At 32.1% G+C, this 19,353-nt stretch overlaps 1 protein-coding gene across 5 annotated transcripts in view; it reads right to left on the bottom strand.

Annotated features, from left to right (window-relative positions):
• LOC124365072 (proton-coupled amino acid transporter 3-like) overlaps positions 1–7,134 on the bottom strand; it is a 29,929-nt gene extending 22,795 nt beyond the window's left edge. For 2 of the 5 annotated variants that reach the window (XM_046820996.1, XM_046820999.1), the window contains exons 1-2: positions 6,853–7,122; positions 586–732 (exon numbers count right to left, since the gene is read on the bottom strand). In XM_046820996.1, coding sequence (XP_046676952.1) covers positions 586–731 — 146 coding nt within the window. In that variant the 5' untranslated portion in view covers position 732; positions 6,853–7,122. Of the gene's footprint in view, positions 1–585; positions 733–6,852 lie in introns of all 5 variants that reach the window. The other 3 variants (XM_046820997.1, XM_046821002.1, XM_046820998.1) reach the window with 3 other exon arrangements.
• Positions 7,135–19,353: the final 12,219 nt, after the last annotated feature.

The following is a 19,353-nucleotide window of genomic DNA, read 5'->3' on the forward strand; positions in this document are numbered from 1 at the left end:
GGGTTTAATAAAAATATACAAATTAAAAAATTGCAAAATATAGTGTTATTATTATACACAAAATGGTATGATAGAAATTATGTTGTTTGGTAGGTACTTTGCCTTCATATATATATATATATATATATATATATATATATATATATATATATATATATATATTTCATGTTTGCTTGTTTGCATGGTTCTGCGACGTAATACGTTACCTTGCTCTCCCAGAAGTGAAGGTTTGTGTAGAGATTACCTTTTGTTCATCGATCTTTATTGACATTAATGTGTGTGCGCGCGCGAGCACGTGTGTGTACATTTGTAATATTCTCAGTACATGGGTGCTAAGAACACTTACAATATTTGTTTTGGCGAATAACGATTTTCCTTTTTAATAAATTAGAATATGCTTTTTTACAATTGTTCTTAACTTGTACTATTGAACTAACTTATTTTAGGGTCAAAAAGTAAAACGGCAGTTCGTCTGTTTTTCTGTACGTATGTGTATACGCTGTCCTTTTCGCCTTCTTATGGCAATAGTTATTATATAGGTAATACAAAGATAGATACAAACATTATCAACTGAGCAATGCTTACGTTGTCGGATGTTTGACGCCAAGACTGTGTCCATCACTTCCTTTCTCTTCCGGCTGGTTCTCCACATCTTCTGAAGTATCATTGGGCTTCCCTTGCTCCAACAGATAAAAGGAGTTCTTCTTGTGGTCATCTTTCACTTGCGCCATCCTGTGTTAACATTTTAAGGTTGTCATAAAATTAATAATAATTGTGATAAATATTTATTGCCTTCAAAAGCTCATAAGAAATAAAATTGTTTACACGTTTATAGCATGATAAAATGTCTACTTTAAGTTTGTTAACTGAACATTTAGTGCAAATTTGAGTTTCGGTCTATTTCACCCTCCGCTTAGTGCGGCGTCTGAAATCTGCCACTACCACAGACTTGACTCCTGGAATCTGGAGTCCACATCCTTCTGAGGGGATAGAAAAATATTGACGAAGAACAATACGTTAAAAACTCGTTGCATCCTCTCGAGGGAGAAACGCTAAAACGAGCACTGTCGCTGTCGGTTTAACCCAGCAGCACCAAGTTTAATCTAGACAGTAGACAATAATTCTTATTGTTACATCAGGTGCAGAACTGAGTGCACTACAATGTTTTAGACACGATCTATAATCAGCAACCGAATTCTACTCTAAACGTAGCTATTGTAGTTAATGCTGCACCGTGCTTTGGTATCTTAACTTCGGCAATCCACTGACACGAGTGCGGATTATGTGCAGTAGCAATGTCAAAATTTTGGATAAGTAGTTGGAAAACTTTTAAACTTAACTGACAGAACGTTTTGATAAAGAATGATTTGGGAGTGTCGATAGCCGAGCGGTCTAAGACGTCGGACTTAGGATCTACACTTAGATAGCGCAGGTTCAAATCTTGTCTGTGATTGTAGTACTTTTTATCACTACCATCGACTCTCCTTATTCTGCTTGAATAAGATCCTCGCACATTCTAATGACCCATGTGGTCGGGCAGAATAAGGATTATAAGGGGATTGGTCTCTCCTTAAACAGTTATGGTTGTAATTAAGTATCATTAGTTTGACAGTAATGCGTTTAATCTAGTACAACATTTTGGACTCACGTGCAACCAATTTAATCTTAATGAGAATAATTAATATGTCCGTATGGCAATACAGCCAAGAGTTGTACGCGTTCTGTGTCCATGTTTTGGACGACGTATGTATGTAGACTTTTTTTTTTTTTTTTTTTAATGTTTGTTATTCGGAGTTTACGACACAAACTCCTTGGGCCTGAGAACTCAATTGGATACGATTACTGATGCAAAAAATAGACAAATGTTCCTATGGAGGTTTGTCTTAACGCACACTTGCCACCACTTCTTTGTCTATTGTGTGTTTTAAATAGAAACTAATTTAAAAACCACTTACACAATTAATTTTAAATTACAATCATACTTGTCTTAGTATTCGTTAAATTTGAATTATGAAAAAAAGTAAAAATTGTCTTTTAATATGAATTTGAAGATTATAATAGTTATTATTTTCACAAGTAAATATTGAGAATAATCTTGTATTCAGTTTTTGTTACGTATAAAAATATCTTGTTAAAAAAATTAAATAGAACAGATGAAGAAGCTAAAAATATGTTTTGCCAGGTGCAATAATAACTCAAGCTTCACAACATGGGAATGCAGTCGGACTGCATTTTTAATTTTAGAGTGTGTTTTGGAGTGGTTTGGAGTTTTTTTTTTAACTCTAGGGGCTTTTTACACAGTTATATTTCTAAAAGCACTTACCGTACCGTATACACTCTATGATTATTTATGAACTTTTATTTATTCAATATATTTTAACAAAACGTTGAACTCTTCAAAATGAATAGTTTTACATTTTGAGAGACATTTTTTCTAAAATTAAAATTGTCGTTTTGTTAAAAATTGGCAGGAAATAAATGGGGAACTTACAATCATAAGAGCTGTGTTGTGAAATCGTTCATCATAACGCAAACATAAGATATTTAGATAAAAGTATTAATTAACATAGGATCCGAACAAATTATTCTACATTTTTTGGAAGGGTTGGCTTTGGACAAAAATCAATAATTACTATAGAAAATATACTAAAGAAATGTCATTAGTGACAGACCATTATTAAGTATATTATCAAAATTAATTTAGTTGTTGGTTAATTTTTATACAAATCTCGTAAATGTATTATGTACACAATTTGTATACCATATTAAAATGTTTAATTATCACTAAATATGCGTAAATTATATTACACAAATAGTACTTGTCATCTTGTTGAAATCTAGAAAATTATATGAACCGACTTATATCTGCATTAAGATTTCCATCGTTCCTCTGAGAAGGTGAAGAATCTCTAACGCAACAAATCAATGCTTTATTTAAATGTTTAAATGGTCACTAAATATATGTAAATTGTATTTTAAATGTAGTGTTTCTCGTCTTATCGAAACCTCCAAAACGATATCAAACTGTTCTATGTCTGAATTAAACTTTTCATTGTTTCTCTAAGAAGGTAAAGAATCGACAGCGTAGTAAATAAATACAACATTAAAATGTTTAAATGAATGAAAATCTATAGCGTAGTAAATAATGAGAATTGTATGTGTCAATTTGAGGTACAAATATTTAAATTTCCATCGGTAAGATTTCCATCGTTCCTCTGAGATGGTAAAGAATCGCCAACGCAATAAATACATTATTTCATATTAAAATGTTTAAATGAATGAGAATCTACAGCGTAGTAAATAAATACAACATTAAAATGATAATATGAATGAGAATCTACAACGTAGTAAATAATGAGAATTGTATGTGTCAATTTGAGGTACAAATATTTAAATTTCCATCGCTAAGATTTCCATCGTTCCTCTGAGATGGTAAAGAATCGCCAACGCAATAAATACATATCATATTAAAATGTTCAAATGAATGAGAATCTACAACGTAGTAAATAATGAGAATTGTATGTGTCAATTTGAGGTACAAATATTTAAATTTCCATCGCTAAGATTTCCATCGTTCCTCTGAGATGGTAAAGAATCGCCAACGCAATAAATACATATCATATTAAAATGTTTAAATGAATGAGAATCTACAGCGTAGTAAATAATGAGAAATTGTATGTGTCAATTTGAGGTACAAATATTTAAATTTCCATCGCTAAGATTTCCATCGTTCCTCTGAGATGGTAAAGAATCGCCAACGCAATAAATACACATCATATTAAAAAAATGAATTTACAGCGTAGTAAATAAATACAACATTAAAATGTTTAAATGAATGAGAATCTACAGCGTAGTAAATAATGAGAATTGTATGTGTCAATTTGAGGTACAAATATTTAAATTTCCATCGCTAAGATTTCCATCGTTCCTCTGAGATGGTAAAGAATCGCCAAAACGCAATAAATACATATCATATTAAAATGTTTAAATGAATGAGAATCTACAGCGTAGTAAATAATGAGAATTGTATGTGTCAAATTGAGGTACAAATATTTAAATTATTATAAACCACCCCTTACTTCTCCCTCAAAATCATATTCTCGGTACGCTCTTGGTTTTGAGTTTTCATTGTAGTGCGAAGATAGAAAGAGAGCCACCCAAAAGACACCCTATTTGTCACAACCTCTACCAATGCCATGTTGTGTTGTTGATGACTGAAATATATCTTCCCGTTAATCTTTATAATTTAATCTCTGCCTTAATTGATATAGCTGTTGTCGATTCCCGCCATTCTATATTGAATGAGAAGAGCGCCTTTTTCAGTTTTATGACAGGGGCAAAATGGATTAAGATATCATTATCTGTAATAGCGGATCTGCTCACTGAAGGCTCAATGAACTAAGCCTTTTAGTACAAGGTAGAAATACGCCACACCACATACCGCCTAATAAGCTTCACTAAGGTAGTCCCATGCTCAGACCGGTTTTTTCGGTCAATTTTACCGGGGCCTGGATTGTCAGGTGGCCCGGGCCGGGCTCCGCTACACGTCTACGAGGTGACCGGACATGACGGGGTCCGTCAAAGCTGAGTACGGCCCTGATAAGGTATCATGCAAAATTTCAAACCTTTAGTTCATGTCATTTTTGAGACGTCACGCAGTCAGTTAGATCAAACAGCAAATGAACTTTTATTTTCCCCTGTCAAACAGTTGTGTCAGCCTACGAAGTGCTTCAATAACGCTCAGCCTAGTTCTATGGTTGGACATGCACCATCATAGAACTCATGCTGTCTAGATAGAAATAAAGTTTCATGCCAAATTAAAAATCTGCAGATGATCTTTATCGAGATATCTTGCCACTTGAAACATTCGCATTTTTGTTCATTAAGTTAGGCTTCACAGCAATATATAATAAATGTTCTGGTCAGGTAGGGAGGGTACTACAATGTAAGAAAGCGCTGAAATTAGATATTGTCTCCAACTTTTAACATTAACTTTCACTCTATTGTTTTTTTCTTCTTACTGTATGAAAAATCTACATGTAAGAAAAATATACTGTATGTACTCAGATTATTTACAAATTTATGAACTGTGGTATTTTCTTGTTGCCATCGTGGTTAACCATAAAACCAATGTAATAATATTCACTAATGCTCAGTAAAATCCCATAAAATAGCATCCATCATCGAACTCAGTGTTCCTCAAATAGAAATTAAGCTTCATCCACAATTTCAAGTTTAATGTTTTTGAGAGGGGTCTCACCATCCACCTCATCCTGGTTTTTAGAATTTTTATAAGATAATAATTGTTGCACAAGGATGTTTTCTTATTAAACCTAATTAATTATGAATTGATGATTGGTTTATATTTTTCAATGGCGGTTCTTTTCTATTCCGGTCAAGAAGTATGGGAATATGGGTAAACCCCCTTCGTGTTATATCTTGGATACGTTATTTATCCGTATGTTAATCAACATATTTGAAACATCCAGAGTGAATTTGTTATACATATCATCTCGGGTAACATGTGGCTTGAGTGGAGCGCGAGAACAGGTTATTTTCAAGGCCATCATAGAATCTAAATAGTTCTGGCTCAAAACGTATAAAAAGTGATACCTCGTTGTTTTAAATCGGAGACGAAAACAAAAAAGGGTTTATAAATTATTCTCTCACTTTCACTTTGACCAAGATAATTTGCTTCATTCTGAATATTTTGCACCACATTTCCGTTAAACATTTCTTACCTAGATGAAGCCGTAATATTTAATTAATAAACGTACAGTTATATCTGCGGAATACGGTGTATAATTTGTAAAGCCATTACACATTTATAATATGGTCTAGTATTCAATAGGGTACTTACTTACCTATCCTGGAAACATTTAAAATACTATTACGGTATTAAAGATAATTTCTTACCTCATTGAAATCAAACGCTATATTAAAAGAGAAAGAAGAGAAAATTTGTGGAACAATACGGTACTAGTTAACGAGTCGAATTACCATTGAGCTATCATGACAATTGCTGTGTTTATTTTAACACGGTAATTGTATGATATTTAGACGTCTAGACGACAATAATATGAAAACTTGTATCTAGGATTAGTTTCCTGTCCTGTTTTACTTTTTTACGTTTTAAACCTCTAGTTTTTATTTATTAACCATAAAGATCTATGGTGTTAAACTTAATATTAATATGTTCAAAACTGTTGGCGAACGATATCATGTGATTTTAGTCATATTCTACAGTAATTTCTCATTCTTTGAATTTTCATTCCAATATATCTTTGACAACATTTACTGATAATGATATTTTTCCTGGTCATTCAATTCTCCAAAACGCTTGGAACAATCGGATAAATATTGAAACCGCCTTAAATCGAAAGTCAGAGAAACATTCAGTAAGTTTAAATTATTTATAGACATTCAACATGTCTATCTTCACCCTCAGTGAAGATGTGTGCACCATTTGAATAATTTGAGAGGGAGAAGTTCGATCCTCTCAATGTTATCACTAAAGAAAATTGAAATGCTCTGAAATGGTTCTTATACCCATTTGAAATTATGAATGAATAAATTCACAATCTTGAATAAATTATTAAAGATTAGCCTATAATAGTAATACTAACTTTTTAAAAATGCATATTTGAGCGAATTTGAAAGAACAGAAAAACGCAAGCGTTGACAGGTCAGTGTTTCGTGTTTACTGTAAAACCAACTTCAAAAGTTCCCACTATTCGTAACATTATTTACTGAGATGAATATTCCTTTTACAAGACGTAGTCTATTCAACTAGAAGACCAAATGAAACCAATACTTTCTCTTGACTGGTTTCCACAAAAGTAACCCACTTACCTACCGTTACCGCGGTCTCCTGTGAATCCGACTGCACGCGTGTTGGCCGTGACACTGACACTACACACTGCCGTCTGTCTGTCTGTCTACTGCCCTCTCCATGATGGGTGAGAGGGGAGGGGGAGATGCTTGTGTTTTGTAGTTGATGCACAACTTAATGTTGTAGGCTAATATCGATAAAATAGTCTTTATTGTTATTTGTGTATCAGTCTGCCAAGTATGCAGCATCCGGGCAAATAATTTACATCCAATCAGAGAAAAAGCTTATTTAATTTTTTATATTTAATTTATTTTAAATAAAAATAAAGCTACGTTAAAAAACATGCAGTATACGTAGGTTAATTAACTTAAAACGAACGAGTGGTAAACAAACAAGTTTTACAATAGACTTCATAAGAAATTCTAGTTGAAATAAGGTGACCACTCGATGATCTTTACAGGGTCAGGATCAGATATTCCGTACAAGATAATTAAATAACATAAAGAACAAAAGAAGGGTAACAAAGAGCAAAGAGGGATTGTGGTAGGTAAAACTAATTTTACCTACCGAGAAGTGAGCAAAGTGAGAAAGGGTTTTATTTGCTTTTTTATAATTTTAATCTACAGCGTATATTTAGGATACGTTCATAAGTTCAAGAGAAGGTCATAAAGATACTCAGTTAGCTAATTAAATTAAATGCGATGCAACCAAATTTGTTTCATACTTTACCTTTTTTGTAGTAGACTATTTTAACAACTTGAGTCTTTCTTCTGTTTCATTTCATTTTGTCGTTTTCACTTGAAGGTATCATCAGTATTGAAGTAATATCGGTATTCCTATAAATTTCTGCTTCATCTGTTATTAGGCCCAACCATTTTCTCGTTTGCGTTGCCAGCGATGTCACAAACCATGTAAGGTCTTACAAATTCACAAAACTTTAATATCTTACAAACACGCTTAGCTAATTATTACATAGTATTACTTTATTGCATTTCGTGTGAAATGTTACATAAAGGAAAATTTGAGGGTGTAGATTCGGATCGTGCCCACTGTGTCTAAAAATAGTCTTATGGTGTCCTTTTTACAGTTGACTGTTTCTGAATCTATGCTACAAGTTGTTAGTATTAGCACTTGATGACAGTGACGGACGAACAGAGATCCAGTGTCCCACATGATGGATGGAGGCCAGATGGTAGGTCGGGACAGGCTTTTGAACTGTGGTACACTCCATTTCTTCTGTCTCCTCACTTTTTTATCTGAGTGTCTTTCCTTTTTATGATAGTTGTTTGATTAAAGCCACATGCTTCACTTGAAAACTAACCTTGACAGCTTCAAAACTGTCATAGAATCCTCTGCAAATGTTTATCACAGTTCAATGTACATTTTCAATTCGTTAATTAAACAATTCTTTTTGTAAGAAATAAGGTGGAGGTGCAAAGTCAAAGGCGTGAAATCCGCGAAGGTAAAGCTGATAAAAGCGATAGCCTTAAAGCATTTCTCGGAAATTTAAAAAACGCACTGCAATAAATGTAAATTACCACATAAAGAAATCCTCACTATCATTTCAAAGTTTATTTGATAGTGTAACTATAGAGGCACGGTTATTTCTTTTTTGATGGTTGTTGGTGTAATTAATTGAAAACTAACAACACTGGCATGCTCTTGTAAAATTTTAATCCTGACTTATTAAGTACGATTGTGCAACATTCGGATGAATTTAGTTCAGCTCACTGAAACTTCGCATTCGCTCCTTTAATGCGAGTAATAAAGTATTTTTGAAGGTTAATATAACTAGACAGGTCGGATTAATCACTCTTCTTAAATGGTTGAACAGTGTTTAACACTTTCTATGCTTGAGGGAAAATACATAGGTCAAACATAGTGTGAACATTTATCACGAGGGATCATCTGTTTTGAGGCAAATATGTTTGCATGTGAGGTGATGGGACTTGTACTAATTCAGCGAATTTGGGTGGACAGAGAAATCATAAGGCATCTTCATAAGGATACCGAGCACAAACATTAAATACGCATGAAACATTTTCCAAAACCTCTTCCTCATGAGGTGGGAGTTCCAAAACTTGGAATACATACTAAAATTTAAAAATTAAATTTTTACCATAAAAATAAGCATTAATACTATGTAAAGGAGAAAAGTAAAAATCTAATTAATAAAAGCATTTGGAATTAATTCTAGGAATGAGTTGATTCCGATATTCGATAGTTAGCGGTATCGAGGAGTCTCGATACCGCGGCAATCTAGATTCCGATACAAATATTTTAAAAGTATTTTATTATATATGATAATGAATAAAAACAACAGAAGTGTTTAGAATATGCTTGAAAAGTCACGATTTAAAAATATCACACCTAATAGCGAGGCGAGGCTGAATCTTGAATTCATTACAATTTTCAAATAAGTCTATTTGCGGACGACAGCTGATTGGCAGAACGCTACAATTCCTAACGCTAAAATGTGCAATTGACGTACCCTGTTTGTGAAAAAACATAGATAGATGAAACAATTGCCGTAGTTTTTAAAAATAATATATTGCTCACGTTTCATTTCTGTTTATGAACAGAAATGTCCTGACAGTCTCACTGGTTAAACTAAAACATTGTATTTCTGTTAACAATATACATCGTATTGCAAAGGTAATAATGGATATTAAAATTTCGACATTCATTCCACAATGCCGTATTCACAAATTCATTTTTCCATTCATACATCATACTTTCACCAATTTTCTCCACTATAAATGACAGTGTCAATTCCAGACAGGTGATCTCCCGATTATATGCCAAAAACTCGCCGATAATATAGAGTACCTTTGACGCTAAAAACAGTTTTGAAATGAGTCTCTAAAACCTTGGGCGTTGGTACATTTTTCATGAAAGCAGGCAACTTGTTGATAAAATGGTCACCTGCATGTGAAGGCAAGCGTTTATATTTTGATTGTGCAAGCTCCCAACAAAACCATTTATAGGTAAAATGTGGGATGTTACACAACAACACGCTGTCATCAATACCTAAATTGGGCAGAATTTGACTAAAGATATCAATACAAGAAACAATGAACGATAGACATGGAATTTGAAACATAGGTTTACCTATGACCTAGAGGCTTACTAATGACAGATTTTTGAACTCATACGTACGCCTCACTTGCCTCTAAAGTTGTGAAAATTCCCACAAGAAATGCATTGGTGTAATCTCATGTTATTAATTAACTGTAAGAGTTTTGTCTAATGCAATCAACTGTTCTATGCTTTGAAATGAAAAAAAAATATTCATCAAAGTGCATTATGTACAAGAATGGTGTCAAGTTCTATTGTTAAATGTCAGTTTTTAAAAACTATAGAACATACAAAGATATATAATAGGTAACGTAACATGTGTATCTTAGAAGGTAAGTCCTCAATTAAAACTGTTATATAATTTTTAACTCACTTTTAAAAATCTAAATACTTGTTTTTCATCATCCCATACTAAAAAAACTCATCAATAGTTTACAATGGATGTTCAGTTAAGTATTTGTTTAAAATTTATCTTAAAAGGGGTTTTAATTCTCTTTTTATGATTGTGTATACATTTTGGCAATTTATTAAAAAGTCTGTTCCCCTGATAGGTAAGTTTCTTCTTAAAAGATTTAAAATTGTGATGAGTAATTATAATATTCTCCCCGTTTTGGATACAATCATTGTGAAAGTTTCCCAGAAGTGTCAAATTCTGATATGAATGATTGACTGCAAAAATTGTTTCATGTATATAAAGTGTATTAGCAGTATTTAATCTTTGTTCCTTAAAATGGCACCTGACATGCAGAATAATCAAACTCAATATAATTTTTAAAGCTCGTTTTTGCAAAATTAATTTTCTGTCCAAATTGTTTCTTCGTGTTGCTCCATATATGCTAATTCTCAAAGATATACCAGAATGTATGAAGGCAAAATATATTGAGAGTAAAGTTTCTCTTGAAAAAATTTGCATTAATCAGTAGAGAGCAAAGAATTCCTGAGGCAGTGGCGTAGCAAAGGGGGGGCGGTGGGGGCGGGCCGCACCCAGTGTCACCTTTTTTTTGGGGTGACATCCATCCGGTCTCTCAACTTTAAGAACAATGTACAAACAAACAAAAAATAAATCGCTAGCACAAAAATTTCTTTTTCGGGGATTCTTCCACTAGCACTAGCTCAGCTCTATGTATAATTTGGGGATTCCCGCAAAAGAGCCTGACGCTGTCATAGGGGATTCCCCGTCCCATACTCACAGTCTTTGACGTTTCAGTTGCAACATTTCTCATTTGTTTCATGAAGTGCGTTGTGTTTGGTTAGCGTTAATTGTTAAACGTGTATTATTCTATAGCGATAGATAATAAAAAGAAAAAAATAAATTATATCCATGACCTTTATCATATAAAATTTATTGCTTTTTACTTTCAATGGAGTGACGCCACCAACTTCCGCACCGGGTGCCACCCAAGGTAGCTACTGTCCTGAGGTAATTTTTTGTATTACACGGTCAACATGTTTGCCCCAAGAACAATTATCATCAATAATCAATCTAAAAACTTCTGATGGTCGGTTTGATTTATCACAGAATAATGAATAAAAATATTTGTATTTCTGTCTTGTTTATTTTTGAGAAAAAAAAATTATGGTTGCCTGTAAAGTCGGTTTTAAGGGCGAAGATTTTACGTGACAACGTCTTTTTCTCTGTAGAATATTTATTGATATGAATATTATTAAATTGCACAATAGGAACAAGGAGTTGAATGAAAATAAGAATTGCACAAATTTTAACTATAGAAATATATTTTGTTTACTAAAACATTGTACATAATTTGAAATTAATTAAAATTTGTTATTGTAAATGGTAAAGTTGAATAAAACATTTACTAAAATTGGAATTTGAAATTCTTGCTAAACACAGTTAAATTCTAACTTCGCGCGTGGTGATTGGTCGGTTTAGTTCGTTTGTTTGCTCGCACTGTTATGACAGGTTAGAGGTTATAATTTGTTATTTTAAATGTTTGACTAGCAATACGCGCTGTTTCTTCTCAATCGACTGAATTACGATTGATTGCAGAGTGATTTAAACTAATAATTTACTTAACACTATCAACATTTGTCAATAGTATGACATAACCTATAAACTCAGTTTCTCAACTTTTGTGTCAATCTAACAATTAATCAATCAATCATAGTTTACGATAATGAAATATCAGTGTACAATTATTTACCTTTATTGTTGTAGTTGTTGTAAATGACGAATCTAAGCACTCCACATTTTCACGAATAAACATAGTTATCTGCTTTATCCCGTGCGGCGGACCCACAGTTATCTGCTTTATCCCGTGCGGCGGACCCACTGGACGGGCATCGTAACGTTACCGGGCGTTACACTTTTTCATGAGTGACTCCGAGCCGCAACCTAATTTAAGACGTTGTCACGTCAAAAAAATTAAATTTGTTTAGTTGGGATTTAAAAGTAACTAATGTTTACACAAAAACGTATTTATGTTGTTTAAATTTCATGATGCCTTATCTAAAATTTGCTCTTTAAAGAATCATGTATCAATAGGTTAACATTGTCAGCATATATACTAAGACTGTTGCCTTAATGTTCAACTACTTGTGATAAACCTGTGACATAGCAAATAAAATGTGTGGCCCCAGGACAGATCCCTGAGGAAACTCACTCCCCACAGTATACAATGAGAGATACTGCTTAACAGCTCATTATAAACTAAGAATGACATTTGAACAAACTGTCCACTGTTTGATAGGTAGGATTTAAACAATTTATCGCTCTTTTTTGTATTCTCAAATTAGACAGTTGTTATAAGAGTTTAGTATGGTTGAGACTGTCAAAACCACATGCTAAATCTAAATTATATTCCAACTGCATTTTCTTTATTGCCAATAGCGTTCTTTGATGGATTCAGTAAAAAGAGACACGGCACTTATGAATAATTTCTTTGGGTGAGATCCATGTTGATTTTCACGTATTACAAAATGTATTGGTTGTAAATGGCTTTTTCATATATTGAATAATAACGCCCATGGTTGATAATTGCTTACATCATTCTGGCTGCTTTCTTTTGTGTGTATTAGAATAGTTTTTGTAATTCTTAATTTGTCTGGTAATATACTTAATACAAAAGATCAGTTTCTTAAATGTTTTATTGGTTTAGTTAAATTCATTCATCACAAGCGTTTTTATTTTATTCATATCCAGATGACAACTTGTTTTAAGACATAATCATTCTTTTTAGTTCTTTGTCACTATATGGTCTCCAACTGAAATTTGTGCTGTGATATTGTAGTATCGGAAATATTACAAGGATCATTTAAGTTAGGAATAATTTGGTTTTCAACTGTGTCTATATAAAGGATATTAATAGTTCAGTTATGGTATTTGGATCTGTCAATATTTCACCACTAATGTTCAGCTCAAATTGAAGTTTATGTTTATATTTATTAGATATTTCTGAATTAATATTCCAAGTAGAATTACACATGCTATTAGACCTCTTTATTACCATTTCAAAATATTCTTTTTTGCATATATTCCATTTTTGTTAAAGGTTTTTTTTAAAATTCTAAGATTTTATAATCATTTATCTTTATTTTCTCCACACTATTCAATTAAATTTATAATTACGTTTTCTGGTATTTCAGTTTATTTTAAATCCCTTTAGCATTACGGTTTCTCTCTTTTATTTTAACTTAAGGGAAAAAACTTACTGTGTAAAACATCATACTTCTTTTCAACTTTTGTATTGTAAATATCCAGCCATGTTTCCTTTCTTAATTAATTATTAAACATATCTAAATTCTTTAGTTATTACCTAGAATTTAGTTAAATTCTTAAATTATTTAGCTGCTTATTGACTGTACTTTAACTGTTAGGCACAAGTTAATTAACAATCCATCATGATCAGATATTTGTGCATTTATACCTGCTACCTATATTAATTGGGCTTAAATTAGTAATAACATTGTTCAGAGCTAAACTAGTTCTCTGGGTTATACGGGTAGGAAACTTGATTAATTGATTATCTCATACAATATGCTTTTGATATATAATTTTATATTGTTGGAGTTTTCTAATACATTAATGTTTACATCACCTATTATAACCAATATTTTTGAAGCTTTTCCCAGTATTTCCAATATTTGAAACATTTTTACTAAAAGTATTTTTATATTTGTATTTATTTTGTAAACGATAAATTAATGCCACCAAGTAAAATAATTCTTTTCTTCAGATTTTAATTCAGTAAAGCAGCCTTCTAATGTTTTATCCATCAAACATTTTTCTATTGAGGGTATTGATACATTTGAGCTGATATTTAGAGAGGACAACACCTCTACCTAATGTGGTAGAGCGAAAATAAAAGTTATTTACAATATAATTTTCAAAATTTAATCATAAAACTCAGATCTTATCATTTTGTACTCAATTCAATTAAATTTTTATTCGTTCAATTATATACAGAACTTTGAACACGTCAGCATTATACATAAAACATAATATAATGCAACAAACATGTATATTATTCCTAATGACCAAACTTACATACCATGCTAGTTGTGAAATAATAAATACAATAAGAATCATAATTCGTCAATCGAGTAGGCACATTTAATTAAAAAATTAGCTTTTATTTCAATTTTAAATATATTAACCTGCAGGAATGTGGCAGCCTGTTGTACATTGCCATGCATATGTGATGTGGGCTCCTCTCGTACCCACATGGTGGATTGCCTGACAACCGACATGTCTCGCTTTTAAGATATTAATAAATAATCCAGGACTTTGACTTCTTAAGGCGCTCCAAGGAAGTCTATTAAATCGACCTTCCTCATTCTGGAAAATTTGTATACTTTTTTATCGATCAGATCTTGTAGTCTTTGAATACGCTTTTTGTGTAAGCCATTTCTCAATCGCTTGAAAATGTGAGATGATTGTGACTTTGGCTTCACAGTATTTTGTTGCTAAATCATTGAGTTGGTGATGAAAATCTCTAAATCCACTCCATCTCAGACACACCCTACTGGTGAGCACATTAAGTGTTTCAGTCCTCCCCGTTTGAAGTCCTCGGTTAAATGCAAAAAAGTAATGTTATAATCATCGGTGGTTGGTTTTTAAAAATATTTTTTTTCAGTTATAAAACTGTAAATTGATGCATCGAATTCATTTTTTAGCAGAGCTAAATGACGTCAGGCACTGGAAAATGGTTGACTTCCCAAAGGTTCTTCTGAAGCCACAGCCACACCAGCAGTCATGTGGCGAGCATCATCAAAATCTGAGGAGATGCTATTTATAGGCAAATCCCACTGACATCCAACTGTTTACTCTTCTATAGCTGTGGACATGAGTTTAGCACATACATTTATTTTGTTTAGAGTGCAGCCTTCAGTTATTACAGAGCTCTCTTACTTTTCATCAGTGATACAAATCTTTTGTGTTGCTTTAGTAATTAAGTGGGTAAGCTTCATTTTTCTTCTGTCATTTATATGGACACCCATTTTCTGTTTTGTGAAATGAAAGCTGTTCATAATATCTAAATCAAACACAATTATAGATCTTAGTTTTGCTGAGAATTCTCTAATGTAGTTTTTCACTAACCGAATCTCTCTCTATATGTAATGAGTCCGTTCAATCCGTCATGTCTCATAGACACTGTTGTAATAAGCACTTTTTTTTAGTTTAATTAAATTTTTTTCTTCTGATGAGTAAATAGCAAAATTATTCTGCAGTGTGTCATCAAGTCCCTCCAATAAGAACAACAATGTCATCTCTCGAGTTCAAATCTAAACTTGTTCAATTCTAACCTGCATTAGGCATGACAGTTTTGCAATTTACCTTATTCATGTTTTCAACATTGTATTATGACAAAACTATCAAATGTTTAATTAATTTAATTCCAGTATTAAATTTGTGTCCATTTAGTGTTTAAACCATAAAGTAAGCTTGAAAGTAACACTTCTTATTAGTTTGACACTTTATCCAGATAATAAAATTGGAAGTTGTAAAAATATGCTTTTAACCGTACATTTTAGCATGCATGTATTACGCAATACTTGGTCTATAGTGAAATGCAGATAATTATCAAAGACGAAGTTACTGCCCACCTTTGACTACAAATTTTAACAGTGTTATAAAATCCATCTTAGTTTTATTTTGACAAAAGTAGGCTTTTTAGAACTGTGTACATATATATTTTCTTAATTAATTAAGGTAACAATGCAAACTAAACTATAACACCTGAAATTCCTTAGGCCTTAGACCAAAAGTGAATTACAATGGCTGAAAGTATCTGCTTTATGACCGAAGTAGACTTCTCAGATCAATGCATGTATATATACTTTCTTTATAGGTGATATAAGGCAAACTCAACTATGGCACTAGACTACCTCAGACTGTAAGTAATTTACAAGGGTCATAATTATATGCAGGGCAACAATACAAACACAACCATGGTGTTCGAAATGTAATTCATGCGAATCAGAAGTGCACAAACGCATAACCTAAAATAAGATCCATTTGCCATTTCGCTTTTGAAGTTATTAATCATGAACACTGTAATAATATGTACCCAAGATATGCCTACTTCCATTTCAAAACTACATAGATCTCCTACAATTTATTTACATCATAGGTGCGTGAGCTGAAAAATCAAGAACTTCGACTTTGGGATTCTTTTATAGTGGCCTAAAATAGTTCAATTGTTTCTGAAAGCGTTGTAGCTAATTCCATAAAAAATCATGGAATACTGGAGAAATTTGAGTTGTTTCACAGGTACTTATAAAAACTGTCACTCCCCCGAATTCACAGCCTCAAAACACTGCTCTTTAAACTTAAATGTATTAGGAGAATCTTTCAGTGATTATCACTTATCTCAGGAATGTTTAGAATGTGTTTTAAAAGGAATATGACCACAATGTCCCTACTTCTCAGTGGGAAATTGTGTGTGAAGCCGTGGGTAACTGCTAGTTTTATATATTTATGACCGCATCACTGTAAGTCTGCTGCGTCTATTTGCTGACAACGGCTGATCAGTTGTTCGCAAATTAATTATCGCTAAAACGCGATTTTGTTGTTTAATGTTTTAAAAAAAATGTAGATAGGTAACCAAATCAACAAATTACAGTGTTGTTTTATAAATAATAATAATAATTTGCTAACAGCTTGAGTTTTCTATATTTTAACAGGTGATTCTTAGGTAACTGATTTCACATTTTGTTATTATTATTATTACTTTTTTGCCTACTACGGGGCTCCACACACACTTGGATGTCAATAGGTACCCAATTTTAACTCGTTAGGTTAAGGTACTTTAAGTCAGAGACTTGGGCTTTATACTTGGTGGTCTTCTAAGTATAAGTAAACATAAATTTCATTTGAAACCAGGTTCCTTCTAAGGAATGCAAGAGAGCAATTTAGTATTTCAAAATATTGTTTTCTTAAGTACTCTCATGAACACAACAGTGTTATCAAGTCTAGTGAGTATGTAAGATCTGGTGGTTTTGAGAATATTTACCTTTAACCTCAATAAATGTTACCTAATCAAGAAGCATATACACAAAGAACAATGCTTGTCAAAAAGAAAAAGATCGAAGACTTAAAGAAAGTAATACTATATATCATTGAAGAGTACAAAGACTTTTTCAACCAACTTGTACGATGGTGAGTAATTAAAGATTTCTCCATCGATGATGATGAGAAATAATTAATGTTTTCGTAACGTGACAATATTCATTACTTATTAAAGACTTGAGTTTTTAGTATTTGGTAACCGATCTTATTCATTATTTAATGAAACCCTACGCCCTGTCTTTCTAACCAAATCATTCCTTAAAATTTATTAAGAGTTTAAAAGGGACTTGAATCATTAACTTAAAATAAATTTTTTTAGTTTCCTTTAGGGTAATGCACTAAAAAAAACATGTAAGTGCTGGTTTATACATGTACTTCATTTTATAACTTTACCAAATCAATATTAAATATTTGATAAAAGATAAACACTTTTTTCAAAACTATGGAAAATGACTAGTTATTTTTTAACAATCACCTGTTCATTTATTTTAGAGCATCGCCACGGGTCTATGTGCGGGCATCCACTGCTTGGCGGTAAACAAAGAAACATTCCATAATTGTTTATCTTACAATTTGTGTAGTTGTTTAAATAAGTTCTCTATAACAATATATCATTGTGTACAGTATATTAAAAGGTTTAACATGGCTAAGTATGGTTTGACATTTTTGGCTGCTTAGATTTTTTTAACAGTAACAAAATGCCATTTAACTTATTTATTCTTAGTTACAAATATATACATGAATCGGAATTGAATTTTTTTCATGCGATGCCCATCCATAATTTATTTTAATCATAAAGAGGAATCTCTATTACATAAATTGACATGTTTGAGTTGTAACAATTAGCGAGTGTGTTCATTCAACAATACACTTAATGTGTCAATTGATGACATGTGCTGTCTTTAATTAATTGCTTCATCAACTATTTCCTGCTTTTCAATAACACAAGGTTAGTCAGGAAACCCCAATTTACTAAAAAGATTAATGAGATTTTAAAATGTACTAGTTAAGGTAATTTTAGTGCTGTAGTTTTTGCTCTGAAATGTTCTTGTAAGCAGCAGTGTTTCAATCAAAGAGTAAAGTAAAATATCTGAATATATCCAGAATTTCTACTGCTGTGAACCTTTGCTGGCTTACACAACTCTAATCTTTCTCTAAAACGCTCAAATAAAACTAAATGAATTACATTATAAATGCTCATTACTTATTGCATTACTTGTTCATTAATTTCATATCAAACAATATAATAATGTAGGATTTATTTTTGTTTCAACTATATGAATTAAACAAATGTTAAAATCAAATTTTATTTATCTACATTGATTTTTTGTTCTTAACATTCAGATTACTCAACAAATTAATAATATTATGATGATCTAATGTCACCTAACCACTACGTACATGTCACATATACATGTTGTACATGTCACGCTGTAAATATTGCAATTGTTCAGAAATTACTAGCAGTACTTGTATTCAGGTAATGGATGTGTTGTGTTGATATGATTCATTCTGGAATGTAAACAAGTTGTGTCCAACACGAGAAGTCCTATTCCTGCAAATCTCACATAAAATATTCTTATTTGGCATTTCACTACAAAAAATATATGTAATCATACCAGTCTTCCGTGTTTTTGATACTGTACCTTAAATAAACGTGTTACCAAGCACCCTTACATTGTTGAGAGTTTAAGTGATACTTTTAGGTTAGTGGTGACCATTGTGACAGCAAAACATACATTTGTCTCATCACTAGGAGGCCTAGACGGAAAGTTATGTTTAATTACTTAATATTATATTTGCTCAATAAAATTTAAAGATTTTTTGAAACGGATTATGCTCATTAGATTGACATTAGGTAGTTCAAAAGAATTAAATGATTGCTAGTTAGAACTTAAGTAGATAGGCATCACAG

This window comes from Homalodisca vitripennis, chromosome 6 (assembly GCF_021130785.1).
Source record: "Homalodisca vitripennis isolate AUS2020 chromosome 6, UT_GWSS_2.1, whole genome shotgun sequence".
In the NCBI taxonomy this organism is placed as follows: Eukaryota; Metazoa; Arthropoda; class Insecta; order Hemiptera; family Cicadellidae; genus Homalodisca; species Homalodisca vitripennis.